The sequence below is a fragment of the Antechinus flavipes genome, chromosome 6 (assembly GCF_016432865.1).
Source record: "Antechinus flavipes isolate AdamAnt ecotype Samford, QLD, Australia chromosome 6, AdamAnt_v2, whole genome shotgun sequence".
Taxonomy (NCBI): Eukaryota; Metazoa; Chordata; class Mammalia; order Dasyuromorphia; family Dasyuridae; genus Antechinus; species Antechinus flavipes.
In genome coordinates this window covers 182,062,500-182,084,193 of record NC_067403.1, presented here as the reverse complement: position 1 = coordinate 182,084,193, position 21,694 = coordinate 182,062,500, and the positions used below count along the sequence as shown (strand labels likewise).

Here is a 21,694-nt window from a genome sequence, read left to right as displayed (position 1 = left end):
GTTAGATTGAAGTGAGGAAAGACTTCAGGCAAACAGACTCACTAGCAAATATTACAGTAATGTGAGGGGATGTGGATCTGCACCAGAGTGGGAGCAGTGTCAGAGGAGAAAGGGGGATATGTTTGAGAGATGTTGCTAGTCATTAAGTTGAGTATGACAATGTTTCGTTCTTTTATTCTCTTTAACTGTAGCAAGAAAATTTTCACTCCCTTTTCTCATTATCTGAAGACCAGGAAGTCTCCAGATTTTTTGTTTGTTTTGCTTTATTTTAACGAATAACTTCCATTCCATAAAATTGAAACAAGAAGGATGATTGTAGTAAGGAAAGTGAATTTTTCCCCCTCTTTTGTCTCCCATGTAGCCACCTCAACGTCCACAGCTGGAACAAGCCATCTCGTCAAATGTGCTGAAAAGGATAAGACTTTCTGTGTGAATGGAGGAGAGTGCTTCATAGTCAAGGATCCATCAAACCCCTCCAGATACTCGTGCAAGTAAGATCCTGCATCCCTTTTTTCAAATCTTCCTTCACAGTCCCTGAAGTTGGAGAAACCACCTTCTTTCCAATGAGTATTGTGTCTTGCAATTTACCAGCTTGGTCATATGATTTAGAAGAACAGGCTTTGGGCAAACATTACTTCTTCTGATGGTCATTTCCCTAGGCCTTCTAGCCACACTGTTATTACTTCTTGCCTTCTGGTTGGCACTTTTTGTTTACATGAGGATAAATAGTCCCATAGGACCAAACCAAGGGACTGAGAATGTTTTGTTTTCTGTTCAATAAGTGAAATATTGAACACTGAATATTGAATATTGGCCATGCTTCATTTCAGGTGACATTTGTGATATGGGGACAATACTAAACTCCTGCTTAGGTATATGTCACTAAAGCAACATGATCATTATTCTTGGAATTTCTAAATTGGGTAAAAACTATTTTGCAGGGAATTCAAATGAATGAATCAGTTTAAAAGGTTGGTCATGCTGAGAGGCTACCTTTCTGAAATCCATTGAGTATCACCCATCTTTTTCACTGTCAAAGGTTATTTACCAGCCTCTTTTTATTTGCACACCAATTATTTAAGAAGGTTAATGAATGCCACCTTGTAAAAACATTCTCTCAAAGGGGAAGGATGTGCATCATTTGTTCTCAATACTTCACCTATGAAAATGCAGAACAAGAGATTTCAGAGCTTTCATTGGCCCATGCACTTTTTAATTAAATGCTTTATTAGAAATATGAGACATCAGTGTAGACAATTAAAGTCACTTAGCTATTGTGTACATTTAATTTAATTTAATTCAGTGAATATAGTATAATGTGTTTTCTTCAAGTAGAATCACAAACTTATAAACTCACTTTAGAAATAATTCTGGGTTATGTTTGGAATCTTCAAGTTCTCTTTGGAATCTTCAAGTTCTCTTTGGAATGCAGGATGATATAGTCTATCCATATTTTCCTCAGTTAACATTAACTAATTAGAAAGATGTGGTTCAAGACAGGCAGTGCCTCAGGAAAGCAAAAGAAATATGTAAATATTTCACTGGTGTCACTTGAAGGGCAATCATTTGTTAAATCATAGGGAGAGTATTGATCTAAATGGCTCAAAGCATCAGATGTGAGATGGGTATTGTTCCATGTAGAAATGCCTATCTTGGGTCATAAACAAGTAAATAAATAAAAGGAGGGAAATAAAGAAATCTTGGGTCTTACAAGTAATCATCCAGTGTTCTAAAAATGGAGCTAGAATATGCATAAATTAATCACTGGAAATCTTTATATTACATGGACAAGATGGTCTTGGGGCCTCAGTTTCCCTATCTGCAAAATGAGGGGCTAGGGATTCCATGATCTCCTAGGTCTCTTTCACCTCTACATGGTGTAATGCTCTGTTAGCACCATTAATCATTTCAGATGAAGAAAAAATATGTCAACAAACTAATTTTTCCATCACTCAATATTAGCATATAGGCTATAAGAGAATTCTATTTTAGCACCTTTTAAAAAGAAGGAAACTTATTTTGTTTGATAGAGTTGGAATAATCAAGTGAAGGGAAGAAAAGGAGAGACAGATTATTTACATACGAGCATCAAATGTCAGTATCTGAGGCAGTCTCTGAGTCTATGACAGTTAGGCATCTCCTATAGGTATCTCCTATGGGCCATCTTTAGTTCAAGGTCAGAAACCTTGCCTTGCGATGATGTCCCAGAATTTTGTGCTCCCAAATCCAACTTTGACATATCTTCCCAGGATTTTTACCTTTATGTAAATCCTTGGAAGGAGCAGCTTTGAAGTCAGGTATACCTGAATTCAAATTTAGCCTCAGACACTTATTAGCTGTGTCACCCTGGCCAAGTCACTTACCCTGTTTGCCTCACTTTCCTCATCTGCACAATGAGCTGCAGAAGAAAATGGCAAACTTCTTCAGTATTTTTGCCAAGTAGACCCCAAATAGGATTACAAAGAGTTCAGGAATGACTGGACAACAACAAAAACTCTTGGAAGTCATCTAGATCAATTCCTTTCCCTTAAAAAAAAAAAAAGAAGCCATGAGAGCCCCAGGGACCTGTTCAAGGTTGCACAGCCTACATGCCTTCTTCCATATGTTTGTCTAAAATGAAAAACAAATGCCTCCTCAATAGCTCAGCTAAGTGCATAGTACTGGGTATGTTTTCTTTCCTAACAGCAGAGGTTATCTTTGAAGACATAACAGGCTCTTGGGGGATACAGTGGCCTTATATTTAGGAAATGCCTAGGTTCCAATGCCAACTCTGCCACTTGCTGGCTCTGGGAAAGCCAGAGCTTTTGCCTCTCCATTTTCTTAGTTTCTTCACTGGGGTTAATCATAATTGCACTCTCTCCTTCCCAAGAATGTCATAAGGGGAGGCACTTTGTGAACTTAGAATGACTAGAGAAACACAACCTCTCATTTCTATTTTAACTCTGGTGCTAATTATGTACTTTTAAATATGTGATCTTAATACCCTGATTTCTGTGTCATGAAAACCAGAGGCAATATTTTACAACGGTAAATTTTTCACCAGACCATTTAGAAGGAAAAAAAGAGATAAACTTCAGCACTTTCTGAACATATTTCTGCTTTGTTAGTAAATTCATCTTTTCCATATGGTCCATCTGTCCAAGATATTGACCACATCAGTAGAAATCAGCTTCACTCCTAAATGAAGTAAGCCACTGAAACATCAAACTGGGTCACTGTTCAAGACTTCTCTCTGGTTCCCTTCAACCTCAGATGTCTTTCAGAGAGCTGGATTCATTAACACTGGGTCAGATTGCCCAAAGGTTGCATGGGGATTCACCAGGTTAAAAACAAACAAAAAGACTACAACAATTGAAAATGACTCTGGAAAGAGATTTCTGAATGAACCTGACTTTCTTTTGCATATGAGTTGAGTAAGAATTCTGAAAATGCTCTTACTTTTGGTGAAACTTTTTCTCAGTATTGAGTCAGTTTTCCAGATCATCTAAAGACACATGAGCCAGTACCTTTATCTGTTATTATCAATGAACCTTAGTTTATTGAGTGCTCTACTTATAGCCAATTCTTTAGGGAGCTCAAGAACCCTTAGCAGATTGATAACTAGGATTTTTTGTGCCTAAAGAAAAAAGCATCAAATTGTGTCTGGAACAGCATAGTCCACTAACTGGTAACTTTGTATTTAAAATAATTATTCTGGTTACCTAGATGTTCCTTACTTATTGTTTCAATGCTACTTACTTATTGCAAGTGTACTTAACATCACTGAAATTCAGTATCCTCTAAATAGAGCATCTCTAAAGTTCAGTGCCTGGTTGAAGCCTAATGAACCTGCCCTTGATACAGATGTTATTAAAGAAAACTGAAGCTTAGAAAAGTAAAATATCAAAGGTCTGGATGTTAAGTGGTTGAGCCAACATCTGAGCCCAAACAAAGTGAATTACCTAATATCTCATAGGTAACAAGCAATGAAGCCATTAACAGCAGAAGAGATTGATTCAGAGGATGGATTTCACTGGTTCTGGAGTCAAGAAGAGCTAAGTTCAAATTCAACTTCAGACCCTTTCCATCTTATTACAGAGCCTAAGAGATGGAAGACATTAATCAATTCTTAATTGACTCATTTAGTGAAACAAAAGAGTTGTATGAAAGAGGAAGAGTTTTATGAACTAATGCAGGCTACAAGGAATTACTGATAATAGCAACATTGTGAAAGCCAACAACTTGATAAGATGTACTTCTTATTGCTCAACAAGGAGGAATGGATATGAGATGTAAAATAAAAAGAACATTTTGGGAAATTAACCAAAAAAAATCATAATTGACTCTTTACCAGACTGATAGACTGAATAATAATGAAAGCCCATTTCATGCTGAGCATTAGAAGGAAAAAGAAATAATAAAACAAAGGCAAACTACTTAACCTTCATTTCCCTATAATGAACCTTATAATGAACCCCAGTAAAATGGGGGGTAATAGTAGTACCAAATGCTCAGGATTGTTGTGAGGATCAAATGAAATACTATCTGTAAAGCACTCAACACAGTGTCTAATCCATAGCAAATATTTAATGGATGAATCTTTCATAACATGATCATTTTACAGAGAAGGGATTAGAGGCATACAGAGACTAATTCAATCAGTCAACCTAATTAAGCTCTTCCTATGTACAGGGCACTATGCTAAGCATTGAAAACACAAAAAACAACCAAAAAGTCAATTTGTGCCCTTAAGAAATGTACACTCCACTGGGGAGAAAACATTCAAACAACTATATACAACACAATCTATGTATAGAATAAATAAGAATTAGCAGAAAAGGTATTGAAATTAATATTTGGGGAAGACTTCTTATAAAAGGTTTTTAGCTGGGACTTGAAGAAAGCAAAAGGAGAAGAGCATTCCAGGTATGTGATGCTAGAACAGGATAGATGTAGTGTGGAAAAGAACAATGAGGTCGGGTTGTAAAAGCCTTTCATTGGTTTGCCATTGGTCACAAGCTTGTGAATAGAAGATCCAGAATTAAATGACCAAACTCCTGATTACCACTCATTTCTGTTGTTTTCCCTTTTACAATTATTATTATCTCAAGCTACTTGCAACAAAAAGCTTTCAAAGTATAGAGACTTGTAGAGGAGATCAAAAGCACTATGGCTATAGGACAAGGTTATTATTTTTGTCCTGTCTACTATTGAAGTTGAACTGAAGATGCTTTCAGTGAAACAGCAAAGTATGAGTTTACATCCCAATACATCCTTTCCCCCCTCCCCAACTGCTAAAAACAGTTATTTACTTATGCAAGAGACCATAGGACATTAAATACGAAAGAGAAGGACAGTGACTCCTTAGGATTATTTCTATCTGAATCCCATCACTTAAGATGAGAAGATGACAACTAAGAGAGTTATTTTATTCATTTTTATAATAGTCCATAGATTATTTAGTATAAAAATAATAAGATATTGACTTAGGTTTATTTTTATCGAACTCTGTTGAACAAGATGAGATATATGAGATAATAATTCTAATAGGAAGGAAAGGCATAAGGCAGGGAGCTATTGAAGTAACTAAGGTGGAATTGAACAAATATTGAAGAAATGAAGATTTTAGGCTGGGACAATATTAGTGGGAAGTTAGAGATCAAAATCAATGGACAGAGCTATATATATACACAGATATGTATATATACAGAGCTATATATAGCAAGTGGATAATGTACCAATCCTGGAGTCAGGAAGACCTAAGTTCAAATCCAGTTTGAAACACTTGATACTTACTATCTGTGTGATCCTGGGCAAGTCATTTAACTCCAATTGTCTCATTCCCTCCCCCCTATATTTTTTCAAGCAATGAAATATTCTGAAGGATAAAATGACTTATATAGTGACAGGTTGATAGGTTATATATGAAGGACTTAGGAGAGAAACATCTCAAAGATGATTTCAAAATTCTTTACCTAGAAATTAAAATGAAAGTAGAAGTAGGTACCCATAGGCAATAATTGGAAAGGAGAATTGAGAACATTCTCAGGGTTAATGTAACCAGAGGCCATACAGAAAGCCACATAACAGAGTCATATAACCAAAAATGCCCCAACATTTCAAGTCAAGAAATGCAACATTTTACTAAGTGTCTGCTGTATGTAAAGCTCCATCCTGAGCATACAGCAACAAAAACAAGTTCTTTCTTTTTTTTTTAACCAGAAAACAATAGATTTAATGATGGCAAGGATATACATTAGGAGAAATACCAATAAAAATCTATTTAAATGACTTTAAGAACATCATAGTAACAGTGAAGTTAAAAATATAAGACACATTAAGTATTCCTAGAAAGAAGTTAAGAAGTGAGACCAGTTCTGATAACAGTGGGACTTTCCATGCAACCAACCAAAAAAAAAAAAAAGTAGAAGCCTGTTCGTACTTTTAGGAAAAGGGTCAAGAGAAAAGAACCATATGGTTCATTGCTAATGTTCCCTTTATCATAATGGTCCTGGCTGTGAACAAGTTTTTATACACATGAACAGGCTTAAAGATTTCTCTCTACGTTCAGTAATCTTTTGGTATCAATAGGTACAGTGACTCTCCATCTCCATATATCACTTCCATAATTAAGTCCCTTCTTTCAAGGAGACTTGAAGTGCACATATAGTTCGTGTGGGAGAACATCACATATATATAGCTAAATAAATGCCAGAATGTTTGAAAAGGAATGGATAGTGGAGATCAGGGGAGATCTCCTGGAATATTGAAGGAAGCTAAGTATTCTGAGGAGATTGAGGATAATAGGAATGATAACATTAGAGTGAGTATACTGAAGTCATATGAAGTTTAAATGGACGACATAAGCGATAATTTCCCTTTATTCAGGGCCAACCTCCCTGAATCATAGGATTGACAATTCTAGCCCACACTGACCCATCTCTTTTCCTTAGGGATTCATATAATATGAATCTATTCAACACAATCTTTGAGTTATGATAACATTGTTTTCCAGTTGTTTTGTGCTTAGAGATGTTGTCATTCCCCCTACATTCAATGTGTGTTTATTTTTAGGAGACGGATCAGTAAACATTTATTAAGCACTTGTATGTCAGGAACAAGGACTCTATCATTATTTCTCTCCTTCCCTCTCCCCCTACACTTTCTTTTCTTCCCTATCCATCTCAGCATAGTATGGGACTTTCATTAGAAGTATATTCTCTCTATCAGGCAGGAATCAATAAGTATGAACTGAAAGTGAGAAATAATTAAATGCTAGGCTGAGTACTAAGTGCAAAAAAAGGCAAAAATTATGGTCCCTTCCTTCAGGAAGATTGCACGTGGATGGAAGACACAATATAAAAGTTGAAGATCTATACAATGTAGCTGAAGGAAGGATGAAAGGGGAAAATGCTAGTGGTTGAAAGAGGCAGGAAAAGCCTCTATTTGAGCAAACTCTCAAAAGAACCCATGAAGGCTAAGCTGTATATAGAAGAAGGGCTGTGTTCTGGGTATGAGGGACTTCCCAGAGATAAGAAAGAACAGATCAAATGGGAAAGAGAAAATCAGATTTGCAGAGAATCTGCAAATACGTTCATGATGCTGTATTGTGGAGGGGAAAATGGTGTACAAAGACTGAAAAGATAGAAAGGGATCAGATTGTGCAGATCTTTAAATGGCAAATGGTGGACTTATAGGACTTATAATTTGTTATAGAGGCAGTAGGGAGCTCCTGAAGCATCCTGTGGGACAGTCCTATGTGATCATAATTGTACATTAGGAAGAATACTTTAGTGTCTAGATTCAGCATGGATTGGAACGGAAACGACTTTCAGGCAAGAAGATAACTTCTCAAATGGGCTTGTGGACAATCCTTTTAACAAGATATTTTTAAAAAAAAAGACATTTAATTATTGTTCTCTCCAAATTCAGAAAATCTCATGAGGTGACTTAGGGAATCCCCTCCTTCTTTTGTGTTTTTATTTTTCTGGCCTACTAACATAGAAAAAGGAATCTCCCTATGAATACCATTGTAGATTTGTATACAAGGCAATGACAGAGATAGAAAATGTGGATATATAATGAGGGAGGCTATGTGGAGTACACGTTTGATTAAAAATGTAACCCCAGCCAAAGTACTCGGCATCAAAAATAGAGGTAGAGAGATTTAGCTTTATACCCAGCATTTCAGAGTTCACTTTGTGAGTCAAAATATAAATTAATTATATAGATAGAAACTGAAGTGCTGACTTTCCAAGCTTTGGTTTACTTACGTAATGAATTAATATAATTTAAGCCTCAAAAATGAGTATTAGCATGTTGATAAAATTGAGATTTTTTCCTAGTTACTTAGGAGATCAGAATGACTTGGAGATGTGGCTGTAACCCCTGAGTGTAACTTTGGCTAGCAAGAATTCTCAGTGGAAGCTATATAAAGAGAACTGTATGTTTTCTCTGTGTCCATGTATATGTACATAGGTAGGGGAGTGGAGAAATGGGTAGAAAGTTAAGGCAGAGTGGTCATTCTAGAAGTTTTCTGATTGGATATTTGTTTTAATGATGGAGAAGACAGTTTCCTTTGAGGAAACCAATGGATTTTCCAATAACATCAAGCCTAGAATTTAAACAGAAATTAGAAAAACACTTATGACCCTGGAGAGACTAGGAATATGAATAGATAATAGAATGAGATTTCATCACAGAAATATGCAGACTAATAGTAACAGTACATTGGGGAAAGAATAATTCACGACACAGAGATTTCGTCAGTGAGTGGGCGAAATCTGGCGCTAAGGCCGACTGGACTGTGGGGTGGAGAGAAGTCAAAATTTGCAATATGAGATTGTAGAAAACCAGACCAGCACTATTAGAACTGTCTGTCTGGCCAACTGAAATCTATGTACTCAAGGGAATGGAGAAAGACTTTGACATCAGCCTCCAGAACTCATGGAGAATCTTCAAAATGCATGTGTTCAAGATCAGTTCTCATCATCAGTCATACTATCCCTTTTTAAACTGAATGTATATGTAAACAAAGAGACCCATTGTTGTCTCAAATAATTTCCAAGATGCAATAGTGTAAGAATAACTGATAAAAGTGGAGAGTTGAAAACATGAGAATAAATACCTTGTCTTATGTTTAGAGTCTTCTCTGCTGTTTTCTCTGCTGCCCAGAGATTTCATTAGGAGATGTCATTTCAGAGAAATTCTGCAGTTAAAGCTAAAATGAATTCATCTTTACATCACCAGTTCTCACTTTGCTTGATTCTTCTTCACGTGGTCTAATGAGAGTAAATCTGAGCACTATTTGAAATGATGGTGATGTTTTGTTTGATATTAAAGTTGTCTTGAGAATACTCCCAGTGAACCTTCAGAAAATGAGACAAAGTCCCCAAATTTTGGTTGGAATATAAGAAAAACTCATTTTATCTAATTGTACAACACTCTGTAGAACTTGGAACAAAAATGACATCAGGTTATGTAGTTTCACCAAATATGAAATTAAAAAGACATACACAAAACAGATCCTTTATGCTTTAATGTCATTATCCCATGGCATCAAATGTGATTTGAGCTCAAGAAATATAAATTTATTAACGTATATGAAGAAAAGAGAGGGATGGAGGTTTAAAACTTCAATGCAAGGACCAAATTGAACCAATAAATGAACCTTATAATTGCAAATATCTTGGAGTTTTTCAGACATGAAGCATTGAGATATCAAGGAGATATCTAAATACATTAAGAAATATCATGGCATCCTGAAATAAAATCTGAATTGGAAGAAGTAACTAATGTTGAAACAGTCTCAATTTTATGTACAAAGCATAAAAAAGAAAGAGGAAAAATAAAATTGTTCATTAAACACAATAGACCCATCAATCAAATCACATAGTATGTACTGTGTTCCATCTATCTGGTCTACTTTTTTAAACTAGGACCTGAAGAGGAATTATTTGCATCAGCAGAAAGAGTTTCCAACTATTCTCACAATGATGAAATCTCAGGTCTGGATTAAAAAGAAAAATAATAAGAAAAATGAGACAGGAGAAAAACCAGTCACAGCTATTGATCTCTGTTAGACAAATGGCCTTGGTCCTTGATTTTCTCTCCATATAGCTTTCCTGGTGCCTCAGCGTATCCCTTTTTAAGGTGGAACACTTTCTCCCCACCCCTCATGGCTCTCACAGAACATCACTGCTACTGCAGTGTTTTTTTTTTTTTGTTTGTTTGTTTGTTTGTTTTGATTTGTTTGTTTTAATTGGGTTGAAGAGGTATAGAAGATGCAGTCTACAATCCTAGATTGCTTTCCACATTGAAAAATCTGACAGAAAGAAGTAAAGTATGATTCACATAAAAGCCAAGACTGTTAGCTAATAATGGTAACTGGTGTTTATGTAGTGTTTATAGTTACAAATGACTTTATAGAATTAGCTTATTTGATAATTCTCAAAATAACTCAGGAAGCCAATCCAAGTCTAATTAACCCATTTTGTAGATGAGAAAAATAAGGTTTAGAGAATTTGGCACTGGCCCAGTGTTACAAAGTTATTAAAACTGTTCAGCAGTACTCAAACTTTAGACTCTAAATTCCATAGTAAACCCTAATCCTAGATTGAGAGCACCTGAGTTCAAAACCTAGTTTTAATACTAATTCTGTGATCATGATGAATTCTTGAGCTTCAGTTTCCTCATCTGTAAAATGAAAGACTTGGTCTTGATGGGCTCTGTGGTCACTTCCTACTGTAAATAAACAATAATATAAATCTGATGATGCTACGAACCAATAGAGTTCTTGCAAATATTGAATTCCAAACAAAACATCTTGTTATTTATCCATTTCAATAGGAAAATATGTTTACAAATCTGTGTCAGAGTCAATTCAATAAGATTTCATACATGTCAACTTTGTGAAATACACTGGGCTAAACACTGAGGTTTGTTGTCTGTTTAAAATAGAAAATTTGGTTAAGTCCTATGATTTCAAGGATATGAAGAACTGAAGCAGATCAACAACTCCTCTGCAACTCAGAGTCTTAGAGTAAGGGACTGGGAGCACTAGGAAGTTAAATGTGTCAGAGAAAGAGTCCTCGTGTCCCCAGCTCCAAATAAGGCCATCTCTCCATTATACCTTGCTGCCTATACTCATGCTGGGGGTATACTACCACTGCTATTACTACTGCTATTACCACCAGTTTCAATGATAGCTAAATGGTAACTAAGAACTGAACTTTAAAGTTTATAAAATGCTTCATTAAAAAACATCTCATTTGACCCTTACAACAATCTTGGGAGATAGATATTATTATCTTTATTTTACAGATAAGAAAACTGAGTGCTAGAGAAGTTAATTAAATTGCCCAGTTTTATGAATAATAAGTGTCTGAGGCCAGATTTGATTGCAGATGCAGTATTCCATCTTCTGTGACACTGAAACAGAAAACAATAAAACAAACAAAACATACTTCCACAAAGAAGTTTACGAATCTAAAAAACCTCAAGTTGTATTTTCCTGTCTTTTCTTTCTTTTCCTGTATCAAAAGTGATTGTATTGATATCTTTCATTATATCACTTATTTTCCAGAATATCCTTCCTTTCCCCTCCCTCTAAGCCATTACTTATTGAAAAGGGGGAGGAGGGAGAAGTTATGTATACCTAATCAAAATACTGAAAAAGTCTGACATTACATGCATTTATTCCACATCTATGAGTCCCTTTTCCAACTCTTTTTTTTTTTTTGTAATTTCAACATGGTGAGTGATTTAAGCTGAATGTTTCAGTTTAAGTGATTCAGATAGAGATTCCTTAGACACCAGATAGTAAAACTTTTTTATTAGTGAATTTATAGAAAAGAAGTGATAGATAAATATTACTTAGGATTATTGATGCTAACATGGAATATAGAAAAGTAGAAAGAGACTTTAGCAACATATTTTAAAAACTGCTTTTAAGCATAATTATAACATTTTTTAAAAGAACACAATTATGTTAATAAATATAAAAAAATCTACAACAAAATACAGTGTTTATTTAATGTTTTTAAAAGAAAAAAAAGAAAAGGAATAAAGGAATCTTTCCAAAAATCATCAAAAATATCAGTCTTCTCACATAGAATGTAACTTTTTAAACATAAGAATCATTAGTTTTTTGCCTTTGCTTCCCTATTGTCTAGCACATAGGAGGTGTTTAATTAATGTTTATTGAGTGAATAAGTCAATCATTCAAGAGTTAGCATCAATTAAAAAAAAAAAAAAACCTTGAAGTTTTACCAGTAACATCAGGGATAAAGCAAAGATGTTCATTTTCCACTCTTATTTTCAAGAATATTAAAAATGCCAATTCTGGGTCACAAATCAGTGAATCTAAAAATTTTAAACTGAGCTCAGAATTATATAGATGATTTTTCACTTGCATATGCATTTTTACATATAATTGATGATTTGCATTTTGCAAAAGAAATAACAATTACCATCATAGGCGTTTCCCATATGGTCTCAAAACAATCCTCTCTGTGTTCTCCAAAGTTAGCTGAATGGCTGCTGTGCTGAGTCCCTAATTTCTCAAGAAGAAGGAACTGATTTTAGTTTCATCCATGCATTCAAGGGAATATCATAACAAATGGTTTCTTAGAAATTCCTTAGTTCTCTTTTCATCTCAATTGCCCAATCAATTTAGAAAAACTCAGGCTACTTTTTCCAACACCACGTGTCAGGCTAGATCTGCAGCCAACAGAAGGAAAATAAATTTAGCACGTAGAGAGAGTGGATAGATAGTGTCAATGTAGTTCCTGCCAAGTTTGAAAAGGGGCATGAATAAGTGATTCCCCTAGTTTAAATGCCCTGGATTTCTGAAAGTTTCCTTTTATATAGACATTATCATGACATGTCTTAATGATTTCCATCCTTGCTTTGCAAATTATAAAGCACCATGTAGATATTTATTATATTCATGACTGAAAAAGCAAAGAGGCCCTGTAAGAAGAGGTTACTTCATCATAAAGTTACTGTAGTATCATAACATTGAGTTTCCCTGGAGAAAACAATAAGAAAATATTGGCCAGATTTTTACCCCCTCTTCCCACCTGTTCTGTCTGCCTTTGCTTCCCAGAGCTCTGGGTAATTAACCAATGTTTTCCAAGCATTTAAAATATATATATATATAATTGCTTCTCTGTCCAATAAGCACTGTGGTGGATTGTGGTGTTTTGTGGGGGGTTTTTTGGCTCCTTTTTTAAATCTTCCATAATGGCAATCCTTGACTAGAAACAGAATGATGTAGTTTTCTTTTTCCTTTATCCAGCTGTCTGTTTCATCTTTTTCTGTGTCCTTCAATGTATCTCTGTCTCTGACAAATACATATCCACCCAGCCATATACAAACTCCTCCACACTTGTACCTCATTTTTATTCAGAACAAAGTGGCTTTTAGCTGTTTGTAAGGTCACAGTGAGCCAATAAGAACCAATGAAAGTAATATAGTCAATGAAGAATGAAAGGGATAGACTACATTTCTGTAAGTTATTTTCAGATTTATGGAGCATTTCCCTCACAGTCTATGAGATTAAAAACTACAAATATCATGATCTCTGTTTTATATATGAGGAAACTAAGGTTTTAGTGAAGTGAAGTGAAGTTGCTTGGGGTTAAACAAATAATTATCAAAGTTAGATTAGACTTCACTCCAAGTCTTGCACTCTGGGCCCATTATATTGTGCTATCATAGTCCTCAGTCCTCATTACTCCTATAGCATGTTCACAAGGACTTTTAAAATCTAGAAAAGCAAAAACAAAAGACTTACTTTGAAAATTAGTTGGAATAGTTAGATGGTATACTGGATAGAGCACTGGCCCTAGAGTTAAGAGTATCTAAGTTCAAATCTGGTCTTAGACCCTTAAAACTTACCAGCTGTGTGAACCTGGGCAAGTCACTTAACTTCATTTACCTCTTACAAAAATGAATAGTATGTAATATATCTATTTCTTGTCAATCATTTATAGGCTACATAAAATAGCTATTATTTAATAGAAATCATATAACTTCTCATAAGTCAATGACTTTCCAAACATCTCTTTAATGAACCTACCTACTGAATATGTAACAAAATCAGTAAAAATAGACAATATAAAGATGGGGCTCTCAGAACCCTAAAGGATCTATAAAAGTTCAAAGTCTTTTAGTATCAGTAATATAAGTTATATTTATTCTAATGAAGTCCATAGTTTGAAAAGACTATTGAAGTTTCTTGATCTCCTTTAAAAAGTTTCTCTTTGCTTTTAATATACCAAAACTTATGGACATAGTCTAGTTTGTCAAATTTGGAAGAGGGCTTAGGATATAAAATTTGAGAACTAAGAGGACCTTGGAATATGAATGGTTAACACAAGAATATTAGAATTGGAAAGGATTATAGAACACAAAATATTAGAATATTGAATGTGAGCATTGGAATTGATCTTAGAACAATGACTGTCATAATTAGGAAGGTGCTTGGAGTTGTTTCAACTGTATATGATTCTGTGTACCTATTTGGAATTTCTTGGTGAAGATACCAGATGGTCTGCCATTTCCTTCTCTAGCTCATTTTACAGAAGAGGAAATTGAGGCAAACAGGATTAAGTGACTTGCCCAGAGTCACAGAGGTAGTAAATATTTGTCTAAGTCCAGATTTGAACTCAGAGACATGAGCCTTCCTGACTTTAAGCCCAGTGCTCTATCAATTGTGCAATCTAATATGGAATGCTAAATCTGGGGTGACCTTAGGAACAAGAAAGTCAGAGCATGCAAAGTTAGAACATAGATAGTTGAAGGCAAAAGGGACCTTAGAATTTATAACATAAGAACATTGAATATTGGATTTAGAAGGGGCCATGGACCAATAGAATGTTAAAGTATAGAATGACCTTCAAGTAAAGAATATCAAAGAGGAATCTTAAAACATTTTTATTTGTTAGGGTTAAGTGACTCACCTAGAGTCACAGAGCAAGTAAGTGTTAATTGTCTGAGACCAGATTTGAACTCATGTCCTTCTGGCTTCAGGGCCAGTGTTCTAACCAGTGCTCTATCTAGCTTTCCTGAATCTTGGAACAGTTTTAAAGCTGAAAGGAATCTTAGAACATAGAATGTTCCAGTTCCAAGCGGCTCTATAATCTAGATTTGTACAACCAGAGGAACTCTTGCAGTTTCCCCTAACCCCTTTATTTCACAGATGAGGCAACAGATTCAAATAAACAGAAGGGGTTGAAGGTCACCCTGCTAATTAAGCACAGAGCTAGAACTTTAATCCATGTCATCTGACTCCTCCCCTAATAGAAGGCCTCTTCCATTCCATCTTTTTTACCTTCCTTGTGGAACAATATTCTTAACATAATATTTCAAAGAAAATGTAATAGTAATTAAGAGCAGGTTTACCTGTGTCTTTATAAAAATTATTTTTTACTCCATAGCAACAGCATCACTATGAACTGAAAAAGAACCTTACAAGTCATGTAATATAACCTCCTGATTTGACAGGTGAGGAAGTTGAGCTCAGAGTTATTAAATTACCAATCTGAACTTACATAATCAGTATACCAGAGTAAAAATTTGAACTTGGATTCCATACCCATAACTCTCTCCATGGGCCCATTCTCCAGCTGAAATGTTTATGGGTATTTGTTTTGGGGAAAGTCAGATCTTTGTATGCTTTTTAGCTTTTTATAATACAATGAAGAGAACCCTGTGGTCCATAAATAGAGGTGTAAAGAATATATGCACACGATTCTTGCATTAGACAAATTTTGCATTGTCATTTTGTCATCCACAAACATACTCATCAACGCGTTCTTCAAATACTACTTGATATTGTTGTTGTTCAGGCTTGACTTCATGACCTCATTTGAGGATTTCTTGGCAAAGATACTAGATTGGTTGGCCATTTCCTTCTCCAGCTCATTTTACAGATGAGGAAACTGAGGCAAATGGGATTCAGCAACTTGCTCAGGGCCATATAGATAGTAAGTGTTTGAGACTGGCTTTGAACTCAGGAAAAGGTATCTTCCTAACTTATGGTTCAGTCCTATCCACTGTATCACTGAGCTCCCATATTACTTGATGTGACTTGGTCCTAATTCTATAGATGATAGGTCCCCATTCATAGGTTTGTATGGATAAGATTTCAGACTTCACTTAAATAAGGCATTCAAGCAAAATTCCTGGAATGCCAAGATCTCAATACGTATGAGAAATGGCCAAGTCAAGATTTATGCCATAAATAATTTATGGCATAAATGCAAATAAATTTATGCAAAATTTTTTTTACATGTATCTGGGGGGAAATATTAAAAAAAAAACATCAAGAGAATGGTCCATATTCAGAAATAGAATCCATTTTAATTTGTTGCTATTATATTGAGTGGACAATAAACATGTGCTATAGTGGATGACATATTGGCCTGGGTTTTCACACATATTCTACGTGTGATACTGAGCAAATGACTCAGACAATTCTCTGTATCTTTTCAGTTGCAAATGAGTTGCTGACCCTTTATTGATAGAGGGAGATTCCCTATCAGCACTTCCTTACAGCAATGAAATCCCAGATCCAAGCAAATTGTAAATATTAGGTGAAAACCATGATGTGAAGTGAGGTTTTACTCATATGGCTAAATGACAAGAATACACATTCTCAGAAGGGGTTCATCACCAGAAGTCTGGGTCACCTGGAATGTCCAAAGCAACTCACAAAAATAGACTCCTAGAGCAGTGGCGTTAAATTCAAATAGAAAAGATTATTATGTAAGAATTCCTATGGACTACCTGTTGATTTTTAAAAATCACTTATTACCATTATCTGTGTTCTAGTATATTTTTATTTTGTTAAATATCTCCCAATTTAATTACCTTTTTACTTATATTAATTACAAGCATTTAGTTACATTTTCATCTGTCTGAGCTACACTTAACTGTGTGCCTGACATCTCTGTCCAAAGGCACTATGGGTGTCACTAGTTACATGGACCAAAAAACATTCTAGCTCTGTAAAGCATCAAACATGTAGTGTGCCCACTGTTGTATGTGCCCCAGCCTGAGGTCCATCCTTATAGCCAACAAGGCAAATGGGAGGTGAGGATAAGGAACCTGCAGTAGGTTTGGAGTGAGAGAGAGAGCCATTTGTTCAACTGATAAAACACTAGAATACGAGGATATGGAATTCTTGCCTTGTTCACTATTGGCTTTAGCCACCACACACAAAGATAGCAATTTCTATAAAATGCATGGCCTGTGAGGTGAAAGGTGAATTGAAGGAATTTTTTGGAAGGAGGGTAGGAAGAGGCAATGGCTTTTTATCTGACACAGTACAACACACTGTGCAGAAGCAAAGCTAAATGGTAAGTGCCTGATTTACACAAAATACTCCAGCTACCAACCGGGGCCATACTCCCCTCTCTCCTTCACCTCAGCTTTATAGCTTTTATCCAATGAAATTTCAACGTATTGGCTTTTCAATTAAAAAACAAATCAACAAACTCTTTTGTAGACCTCAATGGACATGGCTTTCTAAATGTCCTCCATTTCATTTTTTTTATTACCCATCTTCACCCCTATGCTTCCTTTGGGGGCAGCTTCATAATCTATAGGAGGGGCATTGACAGTTTAATCACTGGGTGTCTTTAGCCTCTGTTGTTTATCACATTTCTGCCCTTTAGGTGCCAACCTGGATTCACTGGAGCAAGATGTACTGAGAATGTGCCCATGAAAGTCCAAACCCCAGAAAGTATGTTAAAAATAATCTGAACTTTGCTTTCTTCCCCAATCCACAGCAACAATCACTACCACTTGGTGGTTTGACCAACCAGGTGCCTGGCTCTGCACCCATGGCTCGATGGCACAATGTGTCACTGTCATCACCTCCTGTCACTGGAGACGAGATCTTGATTGGGAAAGATATACAAAAATACCAGCAGCCATGGTGGGCAAGCCAGCCATTGTCTTCAGACATCTTTGACCACCGATATAAATCAGAATTTCTTGAGTTACCAAGATGATTTGGTTTCTTCAATTTACTTCTTAAATAACCTCTGCTTTAGGAGGATGCAAACACCGGAGATGTGGTATGCATATCTCCACCATCCGTACCTGTTCATTCAGTTTGTTCTAAACTGGTCTCCTTGGAGGTATCCCTCATCCCTCGAGCCACATTGGGGCAAAGCTGAGACTGCTCCTGGAGGTGAACTCACCAAGGTCCAGCAGTTGACACTGATGAAGCTTCTTTCTTAGCACATGTTCACTTCTTCTCTTTTCTCTGTTTTCTCTACCGTTGTTTTTGTTTTTGTTTTTCCTCTCAGGTGCCCAAATGAGTTTACTGGTGATCGTTGCCAAAACTACGTAATGGCGAGCTTCTACAGTACGTCCACTCCCTTTCTGTCTCTGCCTGAGTAGGAGCATGCCACGCCCAGAGGGCACTGCTTTCTTGCTGCTGCATCTCCCTCCCCAGATCACACCTAGCGCTAGATTTCTTCTACCAGGTCTAACATGGATGGCCTCTGCCTGTTGCATGAGAATCTTAACCAAAATCATTGTATGAACTGCTCTGTTTATGCCATGTTGGAACTGAGACACTAATAGGCATGTGAGGCTTAGGAGGGATCTCAACGAGATATTTACTAAGAATAGTTAGTTAGGAGTGACAGAATCATAATAACTATCTCTAAAGTTCACTTTTATGGAGAAAATACAATAAAATCATTCCACTAAATAGTCTAACTTCTTTATAAAGATGTCACCAGTCTGAAAGGGATCTCGCTAACTTGTAACCCATAATGCATTTGAAACTATGGTAAGTTTGATATGGTACAAAATGTGTTATTTATATTAAATAAACCTGACAAACAGAGTGCAGATGTTTCTCGTCATTGCCCAGTCTGCCTTTACAGAATGAGGGAAAGGTGGGAGAGATGTTGAAAGTGATAGGAGTTTTAAGAATAACCAAAGATAACTCAAATATAGATGCCCTTGATTTGCCCCACTCATCAATAGTGCTGAACAAACCATACATTTAAGGGCAAGAGAATTGGAACATGTTTTTGAACTGATTTATAAGTAAATCTTAGGAGAGGAAAAAAGAATCACCACCATATTTTGAATATTAATTGATTTTTCTTTGAAATATAAAATGCTTGCCTCTAGAACATGGGAAATTGGACCTTGGATCCATTCTTCAGTTTCATGCAGCAAGCATTGCCCATGAAAGAACAGGATGCATTTCCCAGATTGTACAAAAAAGGTTCCCTTACTCATATAGAATTGAGGCAAAGGGTTTTCTCTTTTCCTTTATGCACCATCATTTTTAAAACTTGGTTGAGATGTTATAGTCCCAAGGGCTATTTCTCAAAGGCCTTCTTCTTGAAGTTTCCAGTGATAGCCTTTGGAAAATCTTGTATTTAGATTTCATTTGGAAAATCCAACAAGAAACACATTTATGACTTAAATCTTTGGGACCCATTCAGAAAGCTTCTTTAAAAGTTGCTTCTTTTCTCATCCTCCTCTGAGGTAATACCTTAAATAATAATCTCATTATCCCCACTGCCACTACACTACAGGCCCAAGGGGAATTAAATTGATGGTGGTTTTCTGTTTTGGGAAGAACTGGAGGTTGTAGGGAAAAAAAGAATTTTGCCCATATGGTGATTTTTTAAAAATTGGCCATCTATCCTAGAGAGAGTAATATAAAGTAATATTCAGGTTAGAAATGAAGCAAATTACCATCACCACCACCAAAGCTTGAAATCAGCCAAATCTGCAAAACAAATCCAATTTGGAATCTCTTGCAAACTTCATTGTCAGCTGTTAAGGAATGTTGGGTTCTTATATCATTAGTGTGACATGTTCTAGTGTTGGATTATACATTCATGGACCACAGCACCCCATAATTCAAGTCTTGAACTTTATTTGACAAGTTAAAACATTTAGGAAAGAAGGTCTTACTTGGATGACTTCCTTTCAGGAATAATTTGCCCTCAAAAAGTAAGTGTTATGGCAGGAGGAAAGGATCAAGTAGCAGCCAGTTCAGACCTCTCACTCACTGTCCCTTGGATGATATCATGTTTTTGCTAAGAACATGACATTGTCCCTACTTACTCAACCAAGGGGCTTGCCTTGATGGATTTCCTTTCCAAATAACATTATATCAAGTATTCAAAAATATAAGGCATACAGCATTTGAATCCTTGTCTACCACAGGAGGATTCATAGTTGTAAGAGCCCTTGTCAGTAGATGAGTGCCCATTTTCAATAGTTGGTCCATATTAGTAGGGTATGAGTCAGGAAATGGATCACCAGCATGAAGCAATATGAAGTCTAAATTATAGTCTCGGGTATAACAGGATGCCATTCAGCAATGATATTTCTAATGAACATACATATATATATGTATATATATATGTGTATATATATATATATATATATATATATATACTATTGAGTTATACACAATTCTGTTTTTCAATTCCTTGAAAAATGTGTACACTTAAGTAGTTTTAGCAGGATCCTAAAAAATCTTAATTTACTTTACCAATATTTTTGATGTATAGTCCCAAGTGTGTATTTCCACTTCAGTCAGAAGGATTCTAGGCCAGCAGAGTGGCCTGTAAAGCATGGAAAATATCTATGCTTTTTGTGTCTGGGAACAAGAAGGATACATTCACTTATAAAAGTCAAAGGCACCAAATCTTTCCACACTTTACAAATGAAGTGACAGTGTAGTTAGTTTAATGTGAAAGCAATTCAGACTCGTGGCTACCAAGGTAAGTGATCAAGCTGTAGAAACAATTGAATTGGCTGTACTTAAAATTGACAGAGATACAATCCAATCATTTAGGGCAGGATGTTGAGATGACTCATCTGGACATTCGAGGTTGTCTGAGCATTTAAAGGCAATCTCTAAGGGAAAAATGCTGGGTCATTTCAGTTAAGGATGAGTTGCTACAGAACATTATTCAATTACACAACAACATAATTGTAGTATCATGCTAAACACTGGCTTGCAAAGGATGCCCCAAACAGTGGTCCTTCTATATTCTTATTCTATTGGAACTTATATTCTTATTGGAGGAAAAGACAAAACTGGACAAGTGAGGTGATGTAAGGAATAAAAGAGCACAAATTATTCAGAAATGTATAGTCAGAGTAAAGTTTGTTCCTATCACTTCCTTTGGGGGGTTATTGTTTTGAAATATGGAACTCACATCTTGCTTATGTAGTTGGCAGTAAACAATCCCTATTTAGAAACAATGGAAAATGGATCCTACTCCATCAAATTCTACATATTCAAATTATTAACCAGTTAATTGATTTTTAGAAAATAATTACATTCTGAGATGATTGTCCATAACAGATTACTAAAGTCTTCACAATTTGAATTCATTTTGTAAGTGAGTGCACAGTAGGGAATCAATTATTAAAAGAAAGTTGAATTATTTTGTAAATATAACAGCCCTTGTGCTTCTAAATCATTAATTTGGGTAAAAAAATTTTAGAGAAAGTATCTTTGAAATAATGAGCAGGAGATATTAGATTAAATAAAAAAGAGAAAGTTAATAAATCAAGTGAAAAAAGTTTGGGGACACAGGCTATTTTCCTTGAATCAAAACCAAAGAAATAGAAGCATGACTGAATGAGTAGTCAGGACACTAGAGGGTAATGCATGTTTCATTATTAGAACTTAGGACCTGAGTCCATT

At 35.6% G+C, this 21,694-nt stretch overlaps 1 protein-coding gene across 7 annotated transcripts in view; it reads left to right on the top strand.

Moving 5' to 3' along the window:
• Window positions 1–21,694, top strand: part of NRG1 (neuregulin 1) — a 213,078-nt gene that overhangs the window by 167,065 nt on the left and 24,319 nt on the right. For 5 of the 7 annotated variants that reach the window (XM_051965508.1, XM_051965504.1, XM_051965506.1 and 2 more), the window contains 2 exons: window positions 362–491; window positions 18,303–18,361. In XM_051965508.1, the coding sequence (XP_051821468.1) occupies window positions 362–491; window positions 18,303–18,361 (189 nt within the window). Of the gene's footprint in view, window positions 1–361; window positions 492–17,663; window positions 17,732–18,302; window positions 18,362–21,694 lie in introns of all 7 variants that reach the window. The other 2 variants (XM_051965509.1, XM_051965507.1) reach the window with 1 other exon arrangement.